Below are 24,874 nucleotides of genomic sequence, written 5' to 3' on the forward strand. Positions count from 1 at the left end.
CTTTTCTTCTTTTAATTAATCATTTATAAAAAGAGTAAAATTATATATAACTTGTAATGTAATAATAGGGAGTGATAAATAATTCTGGTTTCATACAAAACCTGTTAAAATTAAAAATTTGAGAAATTTGGTTCAATCGAATTTGATTTTACATATTTTTATAATTTTCTACTAAATTCATACAAGAATCACATCTTTGTAAATATTGACTGTATAATTCAAAAAGTAGCCGCGGGGAAGGGAAGAACGGAGAGGGATTTGATTGAGAGAAAAGACAATCCGAATTTATTTTGAAATTCCTTTGATAGTTTACTTCATCACTCCAAGAGAAGGGAAGCCATGACTGTTGATACGAAATTTATGAGGTTATTGGAGAATTTGAAGGTAGAGGATCCATGGCTTTCCCCAAACACCTGGGAATCCATACCTTCTGAGAGTGGACTGCACTCTTCTTCGACATCTTCTCATCCTCAAAATCAACCTCTCTCTCACCTCTCCACTCTCTCTGTAAGTTCCTCTTTCTCTCTCAAACTAACCTATTCTATTCGACTTCATTTCTGCTTTTCACTGCAATACAATGTCTTTCACTATCGGAAAACCTAGTCAATTTCCAATACTTGCTTTCCTACTTTCTCAGGCTTTGCTTTTCTTTCCATCACTGTCTATCTATTTGTCTACACATTTTGAACTTAATTGAACCAACATCTTTGGCTGCAGGAATCAAGTTTGGTGAGGTTGGCCATGAATGCGATGCAAGGTGCAAAATCATCTCTTATCAGCATTCAAAGGATATCTGCCATCTTTTGTTCTGATCCAGCTGACAGGACCTTCCTCCACCTTCCCAACCTCTGGAATCGTGCTTCCAGCACTCGTTCTTTGGGAAATATTCTTACATCCATTGGTTGCACCGCTTCTCTGGTCTTTCTTCTTCGTGCATTTGTGGATTATTACACAAATATGAATGTGGATCTCAGTTTTGGACACAATCATCGTAATTCTGATGTTATCCAAAGTCAGATTCATCAGGATGACACAGTGAGAGCAGAACAGTTCCCTCCGTTTACTCTTGTTAATCAAGCATTTGCTGTTGCTGTGGGAAAAGTCTTGGAAGGGTACATATGTGGATTGGACACGATTCATACTTCTGTAATCTTGAGGCGTTCATCAAAAAACATGGATTTGACTGTTCCGGGGTGTTTGAAGAATGTAGTGCATTCTGAAATTACACTACTTGAGTTTTATCTGCACACAAAAGAACTAAGGACTCAGATTGAAGCCCTTGCTAGTATATGTAACCTTCAAAAGTGGGCTCTTCGCTTTTCAGATACTGCTTTTGAGGACCTGGTTACGGAAGCTACTTCTGAATTCCAGAACTTCTGCAGAGGGGGAGATCTATTAACGTTTTTGTATTCACAGTTACAGGTTTGCTTATTTGAACCTCTTGTTAGAATATATGAAAAATATTAAACAGACTCTTTTATATCTTGTACTATTTTTAGATTATCTGGTAGAATTTGTTTCCCATTTTCTTGTTTTCAGTTATTGTCTCTTAGGTACTATTATTTTATTCATACATTGAAGTTTCAATCAAGGGCACTGTTAAATGAATACTTCAGGGCATATACCCACATATACTTATCTTTTGGTGAATCCCTTGATTATCATTTTAGAAGGGGACAAAGAAAGATTAGTTTGGGATATCACTATAAGTAATGGATTGCAAAATAGCTTATTATGGTAGGAAGATTGTTGGATTTTTTTTTTCTTTTCTGGTGTCAAAGAGACATTTAGACAACAAGAGTTGTAGCATCCAGAAAGATACAAATACAAATTTCAATTGAAGAGATGACAGGCCAGTGGAGAGTAGAATTGTCATGAGGGGCCTACCTACTCAATGTTTTACATATTTGTTGCAATGGAACGACACTTGCGAAAGATCTTCTGTTTTAAATGACCTTCTTTATTGAAAATCTTGTAATCTATTTGACCTTTTGCAATTTAGGTTGCTGATCCTGCTCACTGCACTCTGCTGAAGTTTCTTTTCCTTCAATCATGTGAACCATATTGTGGGTTCATTAGATCCTGGATTTTCAAAGCAGAAATTCATGACCCATATAAGGAGTTTATTGTAGAAAATATGGAATGTTTACCTCTTAAGTCACATGTTAAAGTTGGCAATGCTATTGACTTTTCATTAGCAAGTGTGAAGGTAATGATTTCCTGCTGGCTGCTAGCAGTTTTCATATGAATCATAACTTTATATTACATTGTCATATTATTGATTCTCATGGTGGGAACATCTAACATCAGGTGCGAGATGGAGTTCCCATTCCTGAATTTCTCAAAGATTTCTTGGTCCCACTTGTTAGAGCTGGTCAGCAGCTTCAAGTACTGTTGAAATTGCTTGAAATGTGCATTCATGTTGCTTCTGGAGAACATAGTTGTGATGACTTTGTACCCTGCTGGAGTGGCTTTTCAAGCAGTGGTCTGTCTTATTCATCTCCATTGGCTTTCAGCAAAGATGTTATAGAAGCTATGGTGCTTGCAAGAGAAAATTATTATAAAGGGATGAATGAGAAAATTGGAAGTCTTTTGAGCAGTTTAGAAGTTAGATATCTGCAGGTGGTCATCCTCCATAGTTTTGGTTATTTTGCAATAACAAAGTAATTTATTTGCATGATAGAAGAAAAGGATTACGGGGCTAGAAATTTAAGCTTTTTGGTTTGAAAATATGTTTCTATTTTCATTTTTTGTTTTTACTTGTAATTACAAAGTTTGCCTTGTTTTTATTTTATTCTTGTTTAAAAGTTTGTACAGAAAATAATGAAAACAATAGTATTTTCTTTTTGCTAATTCCTATACAAACCTTTGAAAAAGAAATAAAATGAAAACAAAGTGATATTTTGTAATTAAAAGTGAAAATAGAAAGCATACTCAAACTAAGCAACCTCTAAGTTGTTCTCGTGCAATCACCACAAAAAATCAGAAAATCTGCTTAAACATATTAGCTGAACACCATAATCAAGGAAAAAAAAATTCTTGGATTATTTCCTGGCCAAATGCATCAAATTATTGCTTTTGTTAAATCACACCTCTGGCAAGATATTTCCCTGCTTAATTTTGTATAAACTATCATTTAGCTTTCTGCTTCTAATATGCTAGTAGGTACAAAACCAATCTTGTACCGTTTACCTACTGCCTTGTGCTTTTGGCAAGTGTTGGATCTTGACTGGTATGAAAGTCTTTATACAAGTGGAATTGCAAAAAATATGTGGTACTTTTGTTTTCACAATGCCTGCTATGATTTAGGAGAGAGTAACTACACACTATTGCTGCTCTGCAGATACGATGATAATTTTATTTTATATTTTTACTTTGTGCTATAAATTACTGTGTTTTTCTTTAACATTAAAATCTTGATTCTTTTCATCATGATTTATGTGGTCCAGTGGAAGTGTCACTTTATTGTAATTGTTCTATTTGTTGTTACTTGCAAATACAATGTCTCAATTGATTTGCAAAATGACACCAATGCTTAGCCGGTCGTTATAGCAGTTATTTATCATCATTATCCATTTGCTTCAGTGATGTTATATTCTTTTGTATTGACCCACAATAAGTTTTAGAATGAGAAACATCAAAAAAAGGACCATAGGAAGTATAAAATAAGATAGATGCAGGATTACGACAACAGACTACTTCATTTTGTGCATGTACTTATTCCTTTACCATTTTTCCTTCTTACTCGTAAACATTTTTCTTTGGCAGGTAGCTATGCATGCTTTGGTGCCTTCTTTTGGTAATGGTGGAGGTACCTTAGACAAACTAGACCAGATCATGTCAGAAAACAATATAGCAGATAGAAGAAGTTTAAATATGTAATCTCCTACTCCCCTCATCTGACAATCCCCCCTTCCATGTGAGCATGAAGATACATGTACCGAGTAGTGTGCTTCTGTTTATTTGCTGCTTGACATCGTAGTTTTTTCCATGACAACTTTATTTCCCTTTGTTATTGCTTCATTGATGTTTTATAGATTTTCTCAGGGGCATTGGTGATTTAGGCTCTGATGCCTCAAGTACAGTAGATGAGCTCTCCTTGCTGGAAGATATGTGTGATTTATCTGAAAGTTCATCCATGAACAGCTCTGAGGAGCAATTGGATTGTGATCAGCTTAGTGGTTGGTCATGTCCGGTAGTTGGGCAACAAAATCATTTATCTGCTTTAAGCTTCTTGAAGAGTGCTACCTTAAATAATTCAATACAAAATTCCTTTCATCATGAAAACTCAGGCAGTAATGCACATGAACTCTGTGATAAAAGGGATGCTACTGATCACTTGGTGCAGTCCTCCCATGAGGAAGTGATATTGAATCACAAGTCTAATTCTCCAAAACCAGGGAATTCAAGCTGCTCATGTAAATCCAGTATTCAATATAGAGAGAGTATGATTCTCGGCTGTTCTGCAATGGGTGAATTTTTGAAAACTTCATTTGGTAATGATGGAGCTGTTGAGCCAAAGCTGACTGAAAAGCACCTGGGATCCCTGAGATATTCTATGTTATGCCATGATGTTATTACTGTTAGTGATACTTTGAGTGGGGAGGCCATGATGGAGGATCAACCTGACAATGGTACACTCATTTCACATTTATATGATTTCCAACCGCAGAAATATTGCCATCAGTGTAATTATACTAGCATTAATCCCCTTAGTGTGAATCCTATGCTGACAAGAAATTCAGTTCTTCACCTGATGAGTGGGAATGGGGAAAAATACAAGGCTGAACATGGACAGCCTTTGCCTTACTTCAACTTTTCTACTGTGGAGGACCCATGTAAGGTTTATATGGACAAAATACCCACCAACTCTAGATGTAGCAGTGCATGTTCATTTACGCCACACAGTAATGTGTCAACTCGTAATGCTGAGAATAATGAACGAGAAGAAATTGACTGTGGTAGAGAGAATGGGTTAGTTGATGGTCCAAATTTATGTTCTTCACTTGACTTGATGGACCATAAACATTTAAATGTTGTGTCTGGTGGGAGCAGCTGGGAAAGATTGCTGAGTAGTTTTGAAAAAACTGTCAATTGTGATGATACTCAAAAACAAAGTTTGTCATCAACATTTGAGATACCACTTGATATTATAATTGACAAGTGCTTACTGCAAGAAATCATGCTTCAGTATCCTTTTCTTTGTGTTTATTCTGCAAAATTAATTGATTAGTTTATGTATATTCTTCTATTTCTCTCAATGTACTTAGATTAAACTAGTACGAATTTATTATGAATACCCAGTTCACTGAAGTCTAATTCTGGTCATTCCAATCTCATCTTACTATTTGTCAGTAGTATCACTGTTTGTAATAATGGGTGAATGCAACCTCAACTGGGTTCTTTACTGATGCCGTAATACATGGAAAAACTGGAACACAATGGACTTATAAGGGACTTTTATTGTTTTGATGATGAGACCTGTTAGAATGGGTTTCAAAATTGTCTGATCAAGAAGCTAAAAACCATGAAAGATCTCTGTGTTAGTATTTTATTTTGATTGTTTTAAAATGTGAGAATGCTTGATTATGGCACTTCAATATTTCTTCAACCAAAACAAACAGACCTACATTGACCAAGTGATGGCATTTAAAATTTCTGCTCTATAGGAGTCAGTGTGTTTCAAGTATTATTGTCATAACAAGGTGCAATTTGTGCAACTAACTTGTTCAAAATATCACATCTTGAAGTGGATATTGCTAATTTCATGACCATGTGAATTTTTGTATGTGTAAAAATTGGCAAATGGAATAATTGCTAATTTGGTAGATTGTGAGTTCTTATAATTGCAGATGGTGATAGTATGTCGGGTAACATACATAATAAGTACATGACTAGTTTGAAAGTCTTTGATGACAGTTATGTTTTTAAGATGCAAGTTTGTTGAATAAGTTTAATCGACACATTTTATTAATAGGCAAATGCTAATCAGTGCATAAAGACATTGATTAAGGACTTAATTTTTTTTTGTTAAACAGTGTTATTAGTATACTCTCACCATGATTTCCGATGCACCTGTGTAATTGCCAATTAAAATTTTGTTTTTGTTCATTTGCAATCAATGCCAAGGTCATTGGTTAGCAAGATCTTTATTAAAATTTCTCAGATAATATCATTTTAGGATTCATCTTCTTTCATTTGTGGTCCCTATTCCACAATTGAAATGAGTTGAGATGCTCAGTATAATGCTTTTAGGGAAGCACTCTGTACTTGTGCTGCTTATCCTTAAAGATATCAGATACAATTATGTCAGCAAGCTTACCATCAGTGTCCTTGAGGAAGCATTTAAGTTACAAGATCATCTTTTGGCACTTCGGCGGTATCATTTTATGGAGTTAGCAGATTGGGCAGATTTGTTTATCTTGTCTCTTTGGCATCATGTATTCCTAAATTCTGATTCTGAATAACTTGTAAAATATTTCATAGATTCATATCTCGCAGCTGACTGTTGTCCTTAAATAATGTTATGTTTACTCATTCTTTGGTTTCCTTGAAATTACAGAAGTGGTCTGTTACTGAAGCAAACGAGAGACTTTCAGAAATTCAAGGTCTACTTGAGTTGTCAATTCAGAAGTCTTCTTGTGAACAAGATTCTCACAAGGATATGTTGTTTGTGTATATGAAAGGACATGGGAAATTGCCTCTTTCTGCATCTGCTATTGGTACATCCATGCTACTATAAAAAAGGGGATTCCCTTGTTGTAACCAATTTTTACTTTTCGTAGAGACCAAGTATACTATTTTCATCACAATTAAAAGAAAGGACAAAATTTTATTTCAAGTTAACTACAAATGCCAACTATATTTTTAATGATACTTTTCTATTACATATTCCTGATTTAGTCAAGTTTCATTTGATTTTTAAAATTTTAAAAAATTTCCAGCCATGTTATATAATTAAATAAGATAGGATTTTCATTTTCCATATGAGTGCCTTTATAGGATATTACTGTACTCATTTCCTGTGTAAATAACAATCACCGCAAAAATAATATACTGAGAACAGCATTGATTACCTTTTGGCTTTTGAACGTTTATTGATAGCAGTTGTTAATGTTATTTCTATTTTTAGTTTCATTGCAAGTTTGATAAGCTCCCCCACCAATTATCCTCACTCTGGCTTCAAATAATGAATTTGTAAATATTGGCAGGGGTTCGTTCTTTTGATTTCTTGGGGCTGGGTTACCATGTGCACTGGCCACTCAGTATTGTTGTAACACCTGCTGCATTGAAAATATATGCTGATATATTCAGCTTTTTGATACAAGTGAAGCTTGCCATTTTTTCATTGACAGATGTGTGGTGCTCATTAAAGGTGTGATTTCTTGGAATTTTTCTTTTTTTTTTTTCTTTTCCTTGTGTTCATTGTTACAAACATGCATGTGTTATCTTATATCTCCTAAATATATTTGTGATTTTCTGTCCATATAATGAATGGACCAACGCATGTCTAAGTTTCTACTATAGTACCTTCGATGAATTAATTAATAAAACGTGGTTGGATGATAGGAAAATACCCACTTGTCCAACTGCTAAGCCATATTTTGGTTGAATGTGTTCCACTGCTATCAATCTGTTTTCCCTTTCTAGTTTTGATACAAATTTTTTTACGTGTAAAAAATCTTTGGGGAATGGTCCCCACTTAAGCGAGTAAGAATCCAGCAATATTTTTCTTTCTGTATTGTATTGTATTGAATAAGAGATCCTTATCAGTCACAAGTTCTATGGGTAAGTTTGGTTTGAGAAAAAGCTTTTTGTTTACTTTTTGTATTATTGTTTGATGAAGTTTATATAAGAAACAGTGAAAATAACTGTTTATTATTTTCTGTTTCCACTTTTGCTGCATAAACTTCAGGAAACAAAGGTGAAAAACAAATATCTTCTTAACTATTAGGCCCCTAAGTTATTCCTCATATTCATAATTCAAACCCCATTATCTTCCTCCCTTCCCTCTCAATTCAATTTGGTTTCACTGCAATACCATCCTGCATGACTTGTGCAATCTTAATTTTGCAATATCGAACCAAGTTGTTTCCTTGTTCTTTTTTGTTCGGTTTGGTAATTCAATCTCTTTCCTCCTTAAAGGTGAGGTACTGAAAGTTGTTGGTTTTCTAAATGTATGGACACATTGTTAATATTTGATATCAGGGGTCTTTTTAAGATCCTGTTACTATTCTCATGTGTGTGGTGACTCTTCTATTACTGGTAATTGCTTACATTCAGGATTTTCAAAAGAATCCAAGAACTTTGTAAGGATAATGCAAAATACGGATGAGGTGGAGTCCGTTATTAGCAAGCCAGTTACAAACTTCTTATTGTGTAATGGTAATGGAATTTATTTTCTATCAATTTTGGTGAACAGGATTTGATGGATGCAACCAACAAAGGTCGGAATTCTGAACTACAACTTGAGGCAGGGCATCTTAATATATTGATGAAGATGAGGTACTGAAAGTTGTTTTCTAAATGTATGGAGGTTCAGATGGCATGGTCTGGGTAGGGTTCTGAAAGATACAACAGTTACCCATTTTTTTCGCACTGATTATAAAGGGATACTTAATGAGCACCGTTTAAATATTGAAGATGAACTTTTATATTGATATTTGTAATTCTAAGCATCCTTGTTGTACTTTCAATGACAGGCACCAGATAAACCATTTTGTATCTACTTTGCAGCAGTATGTTGAGTCACAATTATCTCATGTATCATGGTGCAGGTTTCTTCATTCCCTTGAACATAAGGTTTGAGACAAATGCTTTTAATATGTATGACTATTTTATTTTATTTAGTTATCATTCTCTGGACATCTATTGTTTCATTTAGAAGCACACTTTGTTTTGTAACTGCTTATGCATTGTGTTTTATAGAAGATTACTTCTTATGGGTACTGGTACAAATTGAGTACACTTGGACTTGGATACTTATCGAAGTTATTTAAAAAAAAAAAAAAGCGTTTAGTATGATTGATACAAGGCACAACTTGAATTATGGTTAGGTATGCCCTATGTATTATTAGATAGGTCTTGTTTTTCAGGAAAATAGTCTTTTCAGGTAAATTTAGGGGTTTTTCCATCTTTTTCTCAAACTTCTGTTTTTTTTTTTTTTTCTGTTTAATTTAATCCATTAATCCTTCTTTCTTTGTGAGATGAGAGTTTTTTTATATATTTTATTATAAAGACCATAAATCAAAATCAGACTATTTTTCATTATTTCTAAGTCCTTTGACATTTATGATGTGATTCTCTGTGTATCTTCCTGATATTAGATATATAATAATGACCAAAGGGTATAGAACTCATGCTTTGAGTTTGGTTACTTCATTTTTGTCTTTGCTGTATGCCTGGACCTCTGATTTCAAGAGGTTCTACTGATCAAGGATGTCATGCAGATGCAGCATAGGTTAACTGACTATAATGAGAGCTGAATAGGGGCTGCTGTTTGTTACTACATTAGTTAGAAGGGGTTGGTTCTAAGTAGGGGAAATCAGATTAGAGGGAGTCATTTTGTGGATATAATGGTTTGTGTGTGAAAGTAGAATTCTTTTTAAAGGGGGCACCTAGTAAGAGAGACTTGTCTCCTTTGTTGTGTAGATTCTTGTTCAACGAACAATATCCTTCATATCTTCTGTCATATTTTCTTTGGTTTCTGACAGTCTTAATGCTAATGCATAGCATAACATAAGAGGAACTTTGGAAATATTTTGTTCATGTGGGATGCTTTTACGATTCTCATATAGGAACTTCTAAACAAAATTTGAAGTCATCTTAGCTGCATCTCCACTATAGTTTTTGAATGTTATAGAAATACAAAAAAAGTGCACTACATTTTAAGGGTTATAGAAAGATTAACTGTATTGATTTTTATTTACCATACTTTCCATCTACCTCACTTAATTGTCAATTTCATAGCTTTGATGGTTAGATCTTGTCTATAAGACCTGGTAATTCAATTTCTTTATAACTTTTTCGATATTTGTGCCATTTATCAAACAGGTGAAAGATATGATGGATCTTGAATCAGTGCACATGGAATATCTTGCTGATTCATTATGCATGTAAGTTTACATTTATTTGTTAATTGCAATCTATAGGGACAGTTATTTCAAAAAAGAAAAAGTCAACTTAGGGGCATTTTTTTTCTGTAAATAGTGAATAAATAAGGTAAATTTTCAATTATTAATTCTGTTCTATTTCTACCAAGTTAATATTATAAGAGTCAGGGATACACATTTTGGTACCACATGCAATGTCTACTGGATTGTGGATCTTGATGTGTGGTCGAATGCTTGATCATTGTTAAGATAGTTGTTTATTATCTACACGGTAACTACTAGCATAACTGTTGGTGTTTAAGTTTCAAACTTCTATTAAATTGCTGATACTTACAGCCCTTAACTTTAGACAGTAAAACACATATGATTCTGACAGTTGGTGTTTTATTTTGTCTTTGTGTATATATATGTTGCAGATGTTTCCTCTCTGATGAAACAAAGGGAGTTGGCAGCATTATTGAGAGCATTCTGCAATGTGCATTGGATTTCCGGTCTTGTATTACCGTTGGTGCTTGGGATTCTCGAAGTGATCCAGAAGATTTGTCAGGCAAACTTTCCAAAATCAATATATCCCAGGTAAACCAGGCTACTTTCTACAATCTCTGCATCACTTATCTGGTACATTTATACTTTGGAAAACAAAATTGAACGAAAATACTGTGCGTAAGCTGTTTACTTTGTTAAAATAGTTTTTATTATTTGTTGTACAACTGTATCTAACTTGAGGGTTAAGGGTCATAGGTTGTAGCCTTTCCTTTGATTATATTTGTTCTCACCTTATACACACACATGCTCAACCAAACCCAATTTTCTATGGTGACAAGTGTTTCAACAAAATGTATTTCTCAAGCTGTGAAAGGTCATGTCATGGATACTTGACTCACGTGACTTTGATCACATATTTTATAAGAGTTTCTCATTCTCATTCGAAGTTGCATCTTCTTTTATCTCCTTCATTACTGAATTCTCTCAATGTAATTGAGTGTATTTATGAAAGATAGATTTGAACTTCTATTCTATTCATATGTATGTGTCTTTCTTTATTTGATTAAAAACTCATTTGGAAAGATAGTTCAAATCTTTAGAAGTGACAATGCTAAAGAATATGTCGCTGTTAAACTTCATTTTTATCTTAAACTTTACCAAAAGGTTTCTCAAAAAACATCCACAGTAGATAAGATGATCTTATTTGGGATATTTAGGTCTGTTCTCGAATAATTAGTCTTAAACCCCGTAGTAAAAATATGTTGAGCAGTAGTTTGAATTTATTTGCAGGTGCTTTCTATAAAGCAAAAGTTTGATAGAAGTCTAAAAGAACTGCACATACGCTATATCAAGGGACCTAAACATGGGAATTTTGGTCTTTCTCGTTTCTGGGATTATCTCAACTATAATGAATATTATTCAAATGTTAGCAATGAAATGGGGTGCTATGCTGTTTGAAATATACCAGTTTTGACGTTGAATTTAATACCTTGAGGTTCAGGTTTGAAAGGTCAAAATTCCTCTGACTGGGCATTCTTTGATTGGATCATAGTAGTTTAGAATGACAACAGGATATGTGGTAGAACTGTCTGGGTTTTGCCTATTCATGGCTGTAAGAATCTCATAATCGATTGTATCTTTCGTGAGGAGAAAAGAGGGAAAAGTAGTTGTATATGTTTCTTTCCCAGGGCACAGCATTACGATTTACTTTATAAAAAGAAGAGAAACTTTTGAGTGCAAGTTTCTCTCCACTGCATATCTATTATAGTTGAGTTATCAATATTAAAAATATGTTTATATAACCACGAACCAGTGATTTTAATCGTGGATATATAATTTACATAACTAACATTTATGAAAAGTGTTATCACTATATATCTCTTCTATATAATGATTACAGTCAAAATGTATAATGAATTTTAAATTTAAATATTGATTTAATTACCTTTTTTTTCTTGTTTTTGAAAATAACAGATCTAAGATTTTTTTTTATCAAGATTGAAATTATTAATAAAAATGATTTGTTTTATTAATATAATTATGATATCATTTTTTATAAAAAAAAATCACTGATTTGTCTAAGAAATTTAAAAATAAAATCAAATTGTATTGATTTTTTAAAAATTAGAATCAAATTAAAATTTAAAAGTCAAGAAATAATTAAACCTTAAATATTTTAGGAAGGCAGCTTTGCGACACAGATACTATGTCCCTTCATTCAAGTTCCAGTGAAAGAAAACCATCCCATTAAAGAAACGATCCTTCTCCACGTCATGGACGATGCGAAACAGCAAAAAAAAAAAGTTAAACCTTGGAAAATGGGTAGTGCAAAAGGTTCAAGCTTTCCCCTCTGAGAAGTCTGAGTGTATACTTATGGGATCTACACGGGGCGTGAACCTGGCGGCACTTGCCGTTGTCAGTTACGACGGTTGTCAGTTACGACGGTCATCAGAAAACGGGCATGTCCGGTGGAGGTGGGGAGAATTGGGAATTGGGCTATAGCTAACATCCGGAGACCAATCCTGAAGGTGTTCAGGTAGAGTTGAAGAGGGGTAACATGACTTAATTAAATAATTCAAAAGTTATTTCAGATCAATTACTACTTTCAAAATATTACTCATTTTAAAATTCAAAACTTCGTCACAATTGTATTCTTAAAAGTGTATCAGATATTGTGGGAAGAAAATCCACTTTTTTATTCTCTCAATTGGAGGTTATGAGAACAATGGTTCAATTTTGAAACCCCATACAACACAAATGTTCCTTCCTGCCTTAAAAAACAAGAAGAAAATGTAGATTGTCTTTATTTATGACTTTTATAAACCGTATGATATTTATTATTAAATGTAATGAAAGAAAGATAAAAGAATTTATGATAAGTTAGATACTTTACTAAGTCAATTGAACTAGACTTCTTAATGTATTTTTAGGATAGTATTAGTAAGACACCATTTTATTCCTTGGTATTAGGTAATGTCTGTACATCATAAGCAATATAAATGGCTATTAATTAATTAATTTAGAGAAGACATTTACTTTTCTCATTGAAATCTTTATAGAGAAGAAGGACCAAATTTAGATGTTTTGCGCTCTTTGGTATCAATTAATTAAAAAAATAATCGGATTGACGCTCTTAGACTCCACCCACTTCTTGGGAAACCTGACGAGGAATTCAAGTTTCGTCGAGACATAGACGTAGCACGGAATAAAACTGGAAAAAATTGTTCACTAAAACATCCAACTGCATCTGAATGTGCATAAACACGCTAGACAGACAAAATTCAAAACACAAGAGTTACAGACTCTTTGAACAAGCATAGGAAAGAACTTCGACCTTCCCTTTTCGAAGTACATTGAACAGTGATAAGCAGTAAAGTAAATCAAAAAACAAAAGAGGCTGCTAAGTGTCCAGTTGTATCAAAGTTTCGTTCCCCAAAACCATCTATCATAGCCCTGCATACTTTTTGGCATGATCCCTTTTACCGGTAGCAATTGAAGAGAAACTTATATGCAACAGCGTTGGATATGGAGCATCACAATTGACAAACCTTGGCTAGAGTTTTATATATAATAAACCCGACTAAATAAATGTGTCGAATAAAAACTACTTAAAGGAAAAATATAAGAAACGAAACAAAACAAAAACAGGGTTTCTGATAACAAATAAAGCTGGGATAGGGTTATAAAGTGATGTACAAGCCACGTTATGTCGCTTCCTTGGTTGCGAATGTAGAAGATCCTCGTCAGTATGGCGGTGGAGGGTATATCCCTGAATAAAGATCCAGTTTGTAGTTATGAGGGAGAAAAACAAGAAAGAGCAGAGCAGAGTAAAGGTGGTGACTAAGCAGTGAAGATGAATTAGGAGAAGAAAAATAGTTACCAGGAGTATAACCTGCTGGCGGTGGATACGAAGATGGTGGATAAGCTGAAACAGGCGGATAGGATTGTGGAGGGGGATAGGAGGAGGGTGGATAGGGAGCTGATGCAGAGTAGGAGTGCTGTGGATAGGGAGATGAATGTGAGGGATGGGGTGGGTAAGCTGTGGGAGGAGGTGGGTATGAGGGTGTGGATGCCACTTGTGGGTATGATCCAGTTGTATGGTAAGCAGTAGCAGAAGGATGTGGTGGATAGGAGGAAGTAGAATGAGGAGGTGGTGGGTAGGAGGATGCAGGATAAGGATTAGAATGTGAAGGGAATGGAGGAGTTGGTGTTGGCACATAGGGAGGTTCAGATGTAGCATGGCCTGACCCTGATTTCTGCTGCAATAATTACCCCAAATAAACACTACAGTCCACACACACTAATTACCTAATTCTAAAAAAGTAATGAAAAGGAAGTGAAAACAAATACCCTTTGATTTGCAATTGCATAGTGCAGTATGACTTTGACTTCACCAGAATGTCTGCGAAAGGAAATGTCAGAGTTGCGAAAAGAGAAGACGCGTGGAATGAGGTGTGCGAGTTGTTACCTGCCAGATTTGGTCTGAAGTGGCCAAGCGGAGTCGTCGAAGCCTTGAGAGAGAACCTTGTGCAGCTGAATCCTGAAGAAGGAAGAAAGAAGGATGAGATGAGAGAGATGAGACGAGATGAGAGCGGAGGAGAGAGAAGAAGAAGACGAACTTTCCGCTTCCGATGAAATCGTCGAAGGTGAGAGTGTTGCTGTTCCAAACAAGGACGTTGATCTCCCGAAGGCCTTCGATGAGGGGAAAGACGAACTTCTCCTGAAAGACGGGGTTCTTACCGCCGTCTGCAACGGAGGACGAGGATAGGAAGAGTTGAAGTGAGAGAAAGAAGGAAATAGAAGGAAAAACGGAAATGAAAAGGCGACGAAGAGTGACCGGTGCAGGTTCTGGTGCGGAACTTGGTGCTGCCATACTCAATGCAAACGTAGGGATCTTGCCGTGAAATCCATTCTGTGTCCTTCAGCTTGGAGCAGGACACCACTGCCATTCTTAATTCTCAATAACTTTCTATTAATTCAACTGAATCGAATTGATGGAAGGGATGTGCTTACCCGTAACCTCAAGAGGCTGCCCCTGGATGCCCGAAATCGACATGAGGAAGATGCAGTTCCAATTGCAAAATCAAACACAAACTGCTCAATTCAACGCCTTCAGCAAACCCTTTTCTTTCCACTCTCAAATTTTATATTTATATATCTAATATTATTCTACATCATTAATATATATGGTTTGCGTGGAACACTCTCCCATTAATAACCGAAAAGTATTTTTTCCTTAATAAAATAACAAAATTGTTTAAAACATTAATGCAAGGTTGTTAGTGTATTTAATTAATTATATTTTAGCTACAGTTAACCGTTGTTGCCCGTAATTTGAAAATAAAATTAATTACAATATCTACTATTAGATTCAAACAAATATCTTTCACGTCTCTTAATCTAAAAATGGAAATGCGGGTAACATTTTACTATTCCATATTTATTTCCGGCAATCAAATTGATTTTGTGTGGGTAGAATACTCTCCCCTTAATAATTGAAAAATATTTTGTTTGTAATTAAATAAAAAAATTGTTTAAAACATTAAGGCAAGATTGTTAATATATTTGATTTAATTTAATTATATTTTAGTTATAGTTAACAGTTGTTGTTTTAGAGTGGGTTCTGTTAAGTAGGGTAGGAAAGGGGGTTGGGAGGAAAAGTTACATTGAATTCAACGAATGCCATCGCTCTCTGTCTCCACTCTGGATTTCGATGTTTCTTTCCTTTATTTGCTGATTGTTACTATTTATATTACTGATAATTAAAGGACAAAAGGAGAAAGAGAGAGAGGGGGAGGCAGAGTGGAAGCGAGGGATTCTTTGCTTCTTGGCGGTGTAAACGACGGCGGCGATGGCGGAGGGGGAAGAGCTTCGGCCTGACTTGCTGAAAAACACGCCTTCTAACATTGCGAGATTGGAGGATGTGATCGAACACTCTAAAGCAAGGCACAAGTATCTGGCGCAGACGTGTAGCCCCTCTGATGGCGGTGATGTTAGGTGGTACTTTTGTAAGATCCCTCTCGCTCCCAACGGTATCTGTCTAATTCCATCGCTAGGGTTTTAGGATTTCAATTCAGTACTCACATTATATTTATAGTCATAGTAACTATCTCTCTATCCATCAAGATTCTGGAGGGAGACACACATTCTTGATTGTTATTATTCATTGCCCGCTTCGCTTAAACAATTTTTTTTTTTTCTAACAGAGTTGGCAGCGTCAGTCCCACGAACAGAGATGGTAGGCAAGAGTGACTATTTTCGTTTTGGCATGAGAGATTCTCTAGCCATTGAAGCATCTTTCTTGCAGGTCATTTTATGAAATGTATACTTTAATATTTCGTTGTGTTTCTTCTTTTATTTCAATCATAAACCTTGTGACCTTTAGATAGTGAGAATCTTTCTTGTTTATGGATTGGTAGAGAGAGGAAGAACTGCTTTCTAGTTGGTGGAGGTAGTATGCGGAATGCAGTGAAGGCCCAAGAACTGGATCTTTTTTGGGACGTATTGAACCGTCTCAACTCTATGAAATAGAAGAAGAGAGGGTTGGTGTCCCTGTAAAGGGAGGACTGTACGAGGTAGACTTGTTTTCCCTGTTTATTGGAACGGAGAAAACAGACGTGTCGGCCATTGGTTTGCACGTAAAGGGGGCCTGGATTGGCTACCACTTCGCGAAGATGTTGCTGAACAACTAGAGATTGCTTACCGTAGTCAGGGCTGTATGATTATTCAAATTATTCATTTCATCGTGTGATCACCTTTTACAAATTTCGAAAATGCTGTTCTGGCACACGATTACGAAAATGTGTTCAGCACAACTATTGCACTTCAATTACTAGGTAAACTAGGTAAATGCCAGGGTTTTTCTAACAATCTATTTCTTTGTTTCTTAATTGTTATTTATTTATATTTACATTATATTTTATTGGATGAAAATTTATGACATCAGAATCAGAAGGTATGTTGTAAGCCTAAAAGAGGTGAAAGCAGAAAAGGAAAAACAAGAAAGGACAGGCAAATAAAACATTTGAAATACTTTTTTTTGCTGGGTTTCAATTAGAATAGGCAAATTTCAGTTTGTTTTCTTTGCTTCTGAAAGTGAAAGATTTATTTCTTAATAATTTCTATTGGTTAGATACTGCTTTCTTTTTGTAAATTTCAGGCCTCATTAAAGCAACCTGAGTAGTAGCTTTCAATATATTGCCTTGATGTTTCTCATCTTTTGATCTACTTGACTCAGTTACAGATATTAATCGCGTTTGAAGTATTAATCGCGTTGGCCTTATGCGATTACTAGAATTATCTTTGCGTTTCTCAATCTAATTAGTTGTCTACCATGGTCGAGGCAGCACACCGTGTTGAACTTCATCAACAAATATTGATTTTCTATCTGTAAATTTCAAAGAAAAATGAAATTAGAAATAAGATATCACAAAACCTAGATTTGAAAGAGCAGCAAATTAACCTTTCACCCCATCAAAAAGAAAGAAAATGCAATAAATAGGGTTCGGAACCCAAAGATCCGCACGGACCCGACCCCCAGGCGTAGCCAGATACCTGATACGCCCCCTCGGTCACCTCGGATGGACCAGATGTTGGTCCCCCAACCTAGGGTCCCCCGTCGAGTCTCCGCTGAGTCTCCCACGGAAGGACCCGCCCCCGGACGGACCAAGGACCTGCCCTCGAATGGACCAAGGACCCCAGCAGACGCGGCCTGGACACGCACGGACCCGAATCCCCGAACCCCAAACGCAGGCCAAGAGATCCAAGACCAAACTTGGGACTTAGGGACCCCGGACCTACGAAACCCGAATCTTGGACGAGACACAGTCCCATGAGACCTCGGGACACCGACCGAGACCTCGGGACCCCCAAGCCACCCACGGACCTCCGAACCCGAGGACCCACCAGGACCCAGGACATGACTTCGGACCCCCAGTCGAACAACCGAACCTGGAACCCCGAGACCCGCATCGCATGGACCCCCCTGATGCGGCCAGGGAACGGATTTGGCCCCCAAGGTCGGGGACCCTGGGACCCCCCAACTAGGACCTTGAGTCCCCTCGGAACCTAGGACCCCAGCGGGACTCGACCAGGCGAGGAACCCAGACACGACCCGAGGATCCACACGAATCCGGGGACCTCGGACGACCCACCTGAAGAACCCGACCCAAACTTGACACGAGACCCCAAACGAACTTGTGACATGGGAACCAGCCGGATTCGGCCAGGCACCCCTAGTCCTACCTCCTAGACCCAACCCGAGTCCTAGACCCGCTAGTCATAAAACCCTAATCCTAGACTCTACTAGTACTCCTAAACTCTAGTCCTAGACACCTCTAATCCTAGACCTCCTAGTCCTAGATTTGTCCCAGGGACGCACCTAGACCTAGACTCTAATCTCTAGTCCTAGACCCTTGACCCTAAACGACCCCCTAGTCCTAGACCCCCTAGTCCTACCTAGACTCTAATGACCTAATCCTAGATTCTAGTCCTAGACTCCTCTAATCCTAGACCCCCAAATCCTAAACCTAACCCCGTCCTGGACTTTAATCCTAGACCCCCTAGTCTTTGACCCTAATCCTACCCCCTAGTCCTACACCCCCTAGTCTCTAAACTCTAGACTCTACTAGTACTAGACCCTAGTTCTAGAGACTCTATAATCCTAGGATTAGACCCTAATCTCCTAGACATCCTAAACCTCCTAATCCTAGTCCTATACTATTAGACCCCCTAGTCTTAGACTGTCCTATACCTTCCTAGACCCTAATCACCAGAGTCCTAGGCCCTAGTCCTATAGTCTTAACCTAGACCCTAATCCTATGTCCAAGACCCCTAGTCCTAGAGACCCGTCCTAGACCCTAATCTTAGAACCTAGTCATAGACCCCTTAATTCTACTCTTCTCCTATACCCCATAGTCCTAGACCTCTGGTCCTAGACCTCTATCCTAGACACTAGACCTAGACCCTAATCCTAGACTCTCTAGTCCTAGACCCCCTAGTCCTACAAACATAACAACACAACACACAAAAACACAAAACAAGAACAAAGGCATACAAAAACACAACACAAAAACAAAGACACACAAAAACACAACACACAACACAAAGGTTTAAAACTAATTAATAACTCTACAACTTTAGAACAACAAAATAAAACTGAAATAAAACAGTAAAAGAAACTAGCTGCACAAGTTTAAAACTAAAAACTATAAAAACAGCAAATAAATTTAAAAATGCATATGAAAATACTGTAATAAAATTAAGGAACAGGAAAATAGTTTAACTGTTGAAAGAAAACTAAATCAGCAATTTAACAAAGTAAAGTACCTCTAATATTATGTAGTAAGTACCACCTGCAAAAAAGAAAAAAACCAAGGTTAGAAAACTAAACCAAAATCAAAAACTAGTTAGGCGTAAGTTAGTAAAAGAAATTGATGAAAGAACTTATTAGTAAAAATCAGTAAATCAAAACTAAAACTGGAATGACACTAGCACTAGAATCAGTAATTCAAAAATACAACTACAAATCTCAAATATATTCTGGAATACTACTAGCCGTAAGTGCAACATCAATTCACTGCACCATCTATTCCAAAGCACTTCAAAAAGACTATTTCATTTATCATAGATTTCTTGAAATTCACAGAAAATAATTAAGTGCAAAAATAAAGAAGAAAAACCTGTAAGATCAGGTGAAATAAATTTGAAAAATACCATTGCAACATCAATTTGATGTCTCATTAGTGCATAAAGTCCATATGTGAAAAGAGAGTGTTGGTGTTGCAGCCCAAAAGAAAACACACCACGCATCCAACTAGTTTCGAGTCTATAAAAGTGAAAGAAACACAATGATAAACATTAGATAAGAAAGAAACCAAAAACAATTTTCTTTTGCCATTCTTGAATACCACCTCAGTGGATTTCAGGAAAAAATTTACAATTTTATTCGTAAATAAATAAATAAAATCAGAACATAAATTCTTACATCGAAGTGTTTGAATTCCAAAGATCTTGTATTCATCAACCAACTACAAGTGTGCTGCAAATGATGCTGCAAATGATTACATTACATGTCCGTGAGAGACTCGTCACACCTCACCCTCAAGCCTCTGCGTCGATACGGAGAAGGTGCATTGTCTAACACTTGAACCTGACGACGAAGGGTAGTAGAGGTTGTGCTAGGCCATTTGAACGATTGTGTTGCCTTCGCGAATCCTGGTCTTGAATAGACGTGGAGAGAGTAGGAGGCGTGGGTGGGTCAGGGTTTTGACTCGGTGGAAAAGTAAAGGTATATATTGATGCTAAAAATGACTGTTATAAAAAATTAATAGAAAGAAAATATTAATTTCTATAATTAACAATCTACCCTATTTGACCGTTGATTGAAAAAAATTTTGACCGTTGATGATAAAAAAATTTTGACCGTTATATAAAATTAATAGAAAGAAAAAATTTCCAACTGTTTATTTAACCATAAAAAAAATAATGGCAAGTAAAAATTAATTATTTTGACTGTTATATAAAATTAATAGAAAAAGAAATTAACTGTTTATTTGACCATCAAAAATAATGGCCAGTAAAAATTGATTATTTTGTAGTGAGATACCTTAAAGAAAAGCATCTATTTCAAAATTATAGGTGTCAATCAATATGGCTCTTAGTGAAAAGAACAATATTTACTCTAAAAAAATGATGAAATCATTACATACTCCAATTTTCAGTGTCTTAAAAAAATTATTAAATTATCAAAATATGTCAAACACACAAAATGTCCTTGGTGATTATAGTTCAGATTAAAGAAGAGTTGGATGCTCAGAGGTACCCACGGCTGAAACCCCGTTCATAAATTAGTTGCATGATGCATTTATTTGTCTGAGATTAGTTTTATCATCCACAATTTTTTTAACGCTAGATGTATGTACGTCTTTTCCGATTGAATAATAGTTCCAACCTCACTTTTGTTATTGTCCCCTTCTTTTTAATGGATGTTTAACTGTTATTTTATTTTATTTTCTTTCATTCGGATTGCATGATACTGATTTTAGAGGAATGAATTAAGAGGTAATCATAGATAGAATCATTTTAAGGAGACTTGAGAAGGAGAATAATATTTTTATTTGGTTAATAAGATTAGTAAATGGTGGACTGTGCATTACTTGTCCCAATTTTTGTTTAAGTTCATCTTAAAAATTTGACAGACATATTTGACAATTTGACTCATTCTTGTCATCTGACATTATTGTTGATATTCATACAATCGTTCCATAGTTTGCGAAGAACTGAAATCGCTTTTGAATGGTTGTCTTAATCGTTTCTGTTTGTATTAATCATTCTGGTTGTATTAAAATGATACAAGCGTGGATGATTTGTGTTTGTTTTCACTCAGTATAGGTTATTTGGGAGTATGGATCCGAGGGAAGAATGGGTGGAAGATCTTTGATATTTTACCAAACAAACAAAAGACTTATTAGAGGAAGGGCAATGATATTTTCACAACCAATAAATCTTTACACGGGTATCCTGCAATCATTATTTTATCTTTGATCTCCTTTTACTTTACATATACAAAAGTTAATCTTTATGTTTTTAATGAGATCATACTGTGAAATGGTCGTTGGTGCTGCTAAAATATCATTTCTTAATAAATAATGCGCACATGTAGGTGGTGCCCATCTTTAATCACGTAGTGCCGACGATGGGAGTTCGGAAATGTCCTAAAACGGCCCTTATTTAATTCACGGGCACACCAACTTAATATCTCTACGTCAATCTACTTCTCTATGGTTGTCATTGCATACTTTAGAGACCAATCAAGCCAAAATCTCCGCCTGTGACACCTCTCTTTCTCCTCACCATGCTGCATGCTCAACCCTTTTGCTTCATATATATGCATATACCTCACCACTCCATCAAGACACAAATTAGAGATGCCCACCATGAACTTCTTCCTGTCTGCTTTATTGCTTCACTCCTTCGTGGTTACTGGGTTGGGAAAAGAAGCATCGCATATTATCATGCACAATGGCGGAGCCTATCCTTATGCCTCTCCCCCTCCTCCTATGTGTCCACCTCCACCACCCCCACCGTGTCAGACACGCTTGCAGAGAGGTCGCGAAACTCTGGTGGGCTTCACTGGTGCGGTGGACCGAAACAAATACATCGGTAACTGGAGGGGTAGCGACCCTTGCAATTTCAAGGGGATACGATGTGCACAATATCCAGACGCGGAAAAGCAGCGAGCAATTGCGGGAATAGACCTGAACGGAGCTGGGCTGTCTGGGAAAAACCGCACACCTCTGCTCCTGTCGGGGATCTTGGACAGGATACCAGAGCTCACCTTCTTCCACTCGAACTCCAACAACTTCACCGGCGCCATCCCAACTGAGATAACCAAGTACGAATATTTCTTCGAGTTGGACCTGAGTAACAACAAGCTGAAGGGGGAGTTTCCAAAGGAAGTTCTCCAGTCCTCGCAGTTGGTTTTCCTGGACCTCAGGTTCAACGGTCTCTACGGCCCCATACCTCCCCAGCTCTTTAACCTCAAATATCTCGATGTCATTTTCATCAACAACAATCAGTTCTCTGGCACTCTCCCCGATGCCTTTGGCTCCACCCCGGCAAGGTACCTCACTTTTGCCAACAACCAACTCACCGGTCCAATCCCCGCCTCCGTCGGGGCTTCCAAAAACCTCGTCGAAGTCCTCTTCTTGGGCAACCACTTCGAGGGCTGCTTGCCCTACCAGATTGGCCTCCTCCGCAAGGCCACCGTCTTTGACGTCAGCCAAAACTGGTTGACCGGTCCCATCCCACGCTCCTTCGGCTGCCTGGAGAGCATCCGATACCTCAACTTGGAGAAGAACCACTTCTATGGTGAAGTCCCCGAGACGGTGTGTGAGCTCCCAGGGCTCCGCGACAGAGGCAACTTCTCCTTATCGAACAATTATTTCACTCAGGTTGGCCCTGCATGCAGGAGGCTGATCGACGCCAATGTGCTGGACGTGACCAACAACTGCATCCTTGGCCTTCCCAATCAAAGGCCCCATGGCGAATGCTCCCACTTCTTCTCCAACCTCAAGCCCTGCCCCAATCCCAAGTCTCTCAATTACGTTCCCTGCAAAAAGTACATTCCCAGCAGCCACACCCAAAGCACCACCTCCACCCCTCCTCCTCCTCCGCTCTCTTACAACTCTCTCGATCCCCATCTTCATCGCTAGCTTACCATCGCACCTACTACAACTGCATGCTTTACTAGGCTTCAACTTTATCTATATGTATACGTATATCTATGTATGTATGTTATTAACTATATGTCTCTCTATTTCTCATCTCTATTCACTAATGAATAAGCAGTTTGTTTGTTTGTTTGTTTCTCAAAGGCTTTTTTGTAAAAAGGGTTCACTTTGATCAAAAATTTGTAAAAAAGGATGTTTAAATTTTTTTTTTCAAAATAGGGTCAAGTTGTCGTTGCAAAGGACGCCATTAAAGGTGAAATCGTCCTCCACTGTGCCGGTTTCTTTTTTTTTTTTTTCCAAAAAGCGAAACCGTAGTCTCGGAAGCCAGTTTCTATATATTTTAAAAGTGAAGTCGTCCCTAAACCTGACGACTTCACTTTTTGGTTTTTTTTTTTTTTTACACATTCACCTTTATATATATATATATATATATATATATATATATATATATATATATATATATATATATATATATTAATTATATATTATTTAGTTTTTTTAAATATTTGTTTAAGTAAAAATATGAAAAATAGTTTTAAAAAAACTCTAAAATACTTATTCGTTAAACCTTAATACAAAATTAAGAAGATAAAATGATACAAATTAAAAAAATATTAAAAAATCCTTCGATAATTGTATTTGAATATTTAATTTGTTAATGTTTATTTTATTTGTGGTTTAGTTAGTCTACTAACTATTAAGTATTACTAAATTTGTAAAATCAAACGAAGAAGTAGAGAACGTTTTGACCAAATCAAAAGAAACTGACGAAAAAATCGCCATTGAAGATGTCACTTTATTTCTCTACTGTAAACAAATATTTAAAAAAAAAAGTAAATAATATATAATTAAATATATATATATATATATATATATATATATATATATATAAAGCTGAATGTGTAAAAAAAAAAAAAACCAAAAAGTGAAGTCGTCGGGCCCAAGGACGACTTCACTTTCAAAATATATAGAAACCGGCTTCTGAGAACACGGTTTCGTTTTTTGAAAAAAAAAAGGGAAACTGGCACGGCGGAGGACGACTTCACCTTTAATGTTGTCCTCCCCCAACGACTTGACCCTATTTTGTAAAAAAAAATTCTACGGACCCATTTTTACAAATTTTTGGTCAAAGTGACCCCTTTTTACAAAAAAGTCGTTTCTCAACCAAGCTCCTTCCTCCATCCTTTACCATTTTTATCATCTTAATTATATTATATGTTATATTATATGTCATAATAATACTGCCTACCCCACCTATATATTATTTTAGTTACAATATTGATTTTTCCTTATATGTAGGGTGACAAAACGGGTTGGCCCAATGGGTCATCAGCCCGTGTTAAAAGGAAGGGGTTGGGTTGAAGATTTTAACCCGTCAGTCCATTCTGGCTCGTTCCGTTCAGCCCGTCAACTTGACGGGCCAAAGTACGGGTCAGCCCGTCCTGGTCCGTTGGCTCATTTTAAAAAAATAAAATAAAATTAAAAAAATTAAAAAAATTAATTTTTTAGATTATATATTTTAAATGTATAAATATATAATAGTAT

The 24,874-nt window shown here is 36.3% G+C and overlaps 4 protein-coding genes and 1 long non-coding RNA gene across 9 annotated transcripts; 3 read left to right on the plus strand and 2 right to left on the minus strand.

Moving 5' to 3' along the window:
* The first annotated feature begins 210 nt into the window (after nucleotides 1-210).
* On the plus strand, nucleotides 211-11,775 carry LOC114173703. 2 transcript variants are annotated; one of them, XM_028058248.1, is made up of 14 exons: nucleotides 211-507; nucleotides 718-1,422; nucleotides 2,003-2,209; nucleotides 2,311-2,622; nucleotides 3,769-3,878; nucleotides 4,048-5,190; nucleotides 6,299-6,440; nucleotides 6,563-6,722; nucleotides 7,212-7,375; nucleotides 8,423-8,505; nucleotides 8,703-8,802; nucleotides 10,054-10,115; nucleotides 10,529-10,688; nucleotides 11,388-11,775. In XM_028058248.1, exons 1-14 carry the CDS (start codon nucleotides 340-342, stop codon nucleotides 11,553-11,555), a joined length of 3,684 nt encoding a protein of 1,227 aa, XP_027914049.1. In that variant the 5' UTR covers nucleotides 211-339; the 3' UTR covers nucleotides 11,556-11,775. The 2 variants fall into 2 exon arrangements, with proteins under 2 accessions (XP_027914049.1, XP_027914050.1); XM_028058249.1 differs by lacking the exons at nucleotides 10,054-10,115; nucleotides 10,529-10,688; nucleotides 11,388-11,775 and having other exon boundaries at nucleotides 8,423-8,556; nucleotides 8,703-8,722.
* A 1,528-nt stretch (nucleotides 11,776-13,303) lies between these two features.
* LOC114173706 (extensin-like) lies at nucleotides 13,304-15,286 on the minus strand. 3 transcript variants are annotated; one of them, XM_028058259.1, is made up of 7 exons: nucleotides 15,111-15,286; nucleotides 14,935-15,039; nucleotides 14,717-14,843; nucleotides 14,566-14,637; nucleotides 14,448-14,499; nucleotides 13,978-14,353; nucleotides 13,304-13,866 (listed from the first exon to the last, which is right to left on the minus strand). In XM_028058259.1, exons 1-7 carry the CDS (start codon nucleotides 15,151-15,153, stop codon nucleotides 13,841-13,843), a joined length of 801 nt encoding a protein of 266 aa, XP_027914060.1. In that variant the 5' UTR covers nucleotides 15,154-15,286; the 3' UTR covers nucleotides 13,304-13,840. The 3 variants fall into 3 exon arrangements, with proteins under 3 accessions (XP_027914060.1, XP_027914061.1, XP_027914059.1); XM_028058260.1 differs by having other exon boundaries at nucleotides 13,990-14,356; XM_028058258.1 differs by having other exon boundaries at nucleotides 13,978-14,356.
* Nucleotides 15,287-15,643: 357 nt separating this feature from the next.
* LOC114173707 (phospholipase SGR2-like) lies at nucleotides 15,644-16,967 on the plus strand. 2 transcript variants are annotated; one of them, XR_003602547.1, is made up of 3 exons: nucleotides 15,644-16,129; nucleotides 16,304-16,419; nucleotides 16,517-16,967. XR_003602547.1 is itself a non-coding variant. In XM_028058261.1 (3 exons), the coding sequence occupies exons 1-3, from the start codon at nucleotides 15,949-15,951 to the stop codon at nucleotides 16,550-16,552; spliced, it is 318 nt and encodes a 105-aa protein (XP_027914062.1). In that variant the 5' UTR covers nucleotides 15,672-15,948; the 3' UTR covers nucleotides 16,553-16,967. The 2 variants fall into 2 exon arrangements, 1 of the variants encoding a protein (XP_027914062.1); XM_028058261.1 differs by having other exon boundaries at nucleotides 15,672-16,129; nucleotides 16,304-16,404.
* Nucleotides 16,968-19,421: 2,454 nt separating this feature from the next.
* Nucleotides 19,422-20,355, minus strand: LOC114173708. Its single transcript, XR_003602548.1, has 2 exons — nucleotides 20,083-20,355; nucleotides 19,422-19,923 (listed from the first exon to the last, which is right to left on the minus strand). It is a non-coding gene; the product is annotated as an uncharacterized LOC114173708 (long non-coding RNA).
* A 1,584-nt stretch (nucleotides 20,356-21,939) lies between these two features.
* On the plus strand, nucleotides 21,940-23,458 carry LOC114173174 (uncharacterized protein At4g06744-like). The gene has a single exon (XM_028057425.1). It carries the CDS (start codon nucleotides 21,959-21,961, stop codon nucleotides 23,309-23,311), a length of 1,353 nt encoding a protein of 450 aa, XP_027913226.1. The 5' UTR covers nucleotides 21,940-21,958; the 3' UTR covers nucleotides 23,312-23,458.
* Nucleotides 23,459-24,874: the final 1,416 nt, after the last annotated feature.

Source organism: Vigna unguiculata, chromosome 2 (assembly GCF_004118075.2).
Source record: "Vigna unguiculata cultivar IT97K-499-35 chromosome 2, ASM411807v1, whole genome shotgun sequence".
NCBI lineage: Eukaryota > Viridiplantae > Streptophyta > Magnoliopsida > Fabales > Fabaceae > Vigna > Vigna unguiculata.

Coding starts and splice junctions, on each gene's coding strand:
- LOC114173706 (XM_028058258.1), bottom strand. CDS start 15,153: ATGTCGATTTCGGGCATCCAGGGGCAGCCTCTTGAGGTTACGG. Junction 14,844..14,934: donor CCGCACCAGAACCTGCACCG/GTCACTCTTCGT, acceptor CCTCCGTTGCAG/ACGGCGGTAAGAACCCCGTC. Junction 14,638..14,716: donor GATTTCATCGGAAGCGGAAA/GTTCGTCTTCTT, acceptor TTCCTTCTTCAG/GATTCAGCTGCACAAGGTTC.
- LOC114173174 (XM_028057425.1), top strand. CDS start 21,959: ATGCTCAACCCTTTTGCTTCATATATATGCATATACCTCACCACTCCA.
- LOC114173707 (XM_028058261.1), top strand. CDS start 15,949: ATGGCGGAGGGGGAAGAGCTTCGGCCTGACTTGCTGAAAAACACGCCT. Junction 16,130..16,303: donor GATCCCTCTCGCTCCCAACG/GTATCTGTCTAA, acceptor TTTTTCTAACAG/AGTTGGCAGCGTCAGTCCCA. Junction 16,405..16,516: donor TTGAAGCATCTTTCTTGCAG/GTCATTTTATGA, acceptor ATGGATTGGTAG/AGAGAGGAAGAACTGCTTTC.
- LOC114173703 (XM_028058248.1), top strand. CDS start 340: ATGACTGTTGATACGAAATTTATGAGGTTATTGGAGAATTTGAAGGTA. Junction 2,623..3,768: donor TAGAAGTTAGATATCTGCAG/GTGGTCATCCTC, acceptor TTTCTTTGGCAG/GTAGCTATGCATGCTTTGGT. Junction 6,723..7,211: donor TCTTTCTGCATCTGCTATTG/GTACATCCATGC, acceptor AAATATTGGCAG/GGGTTCGTTCTTTTGATTTC.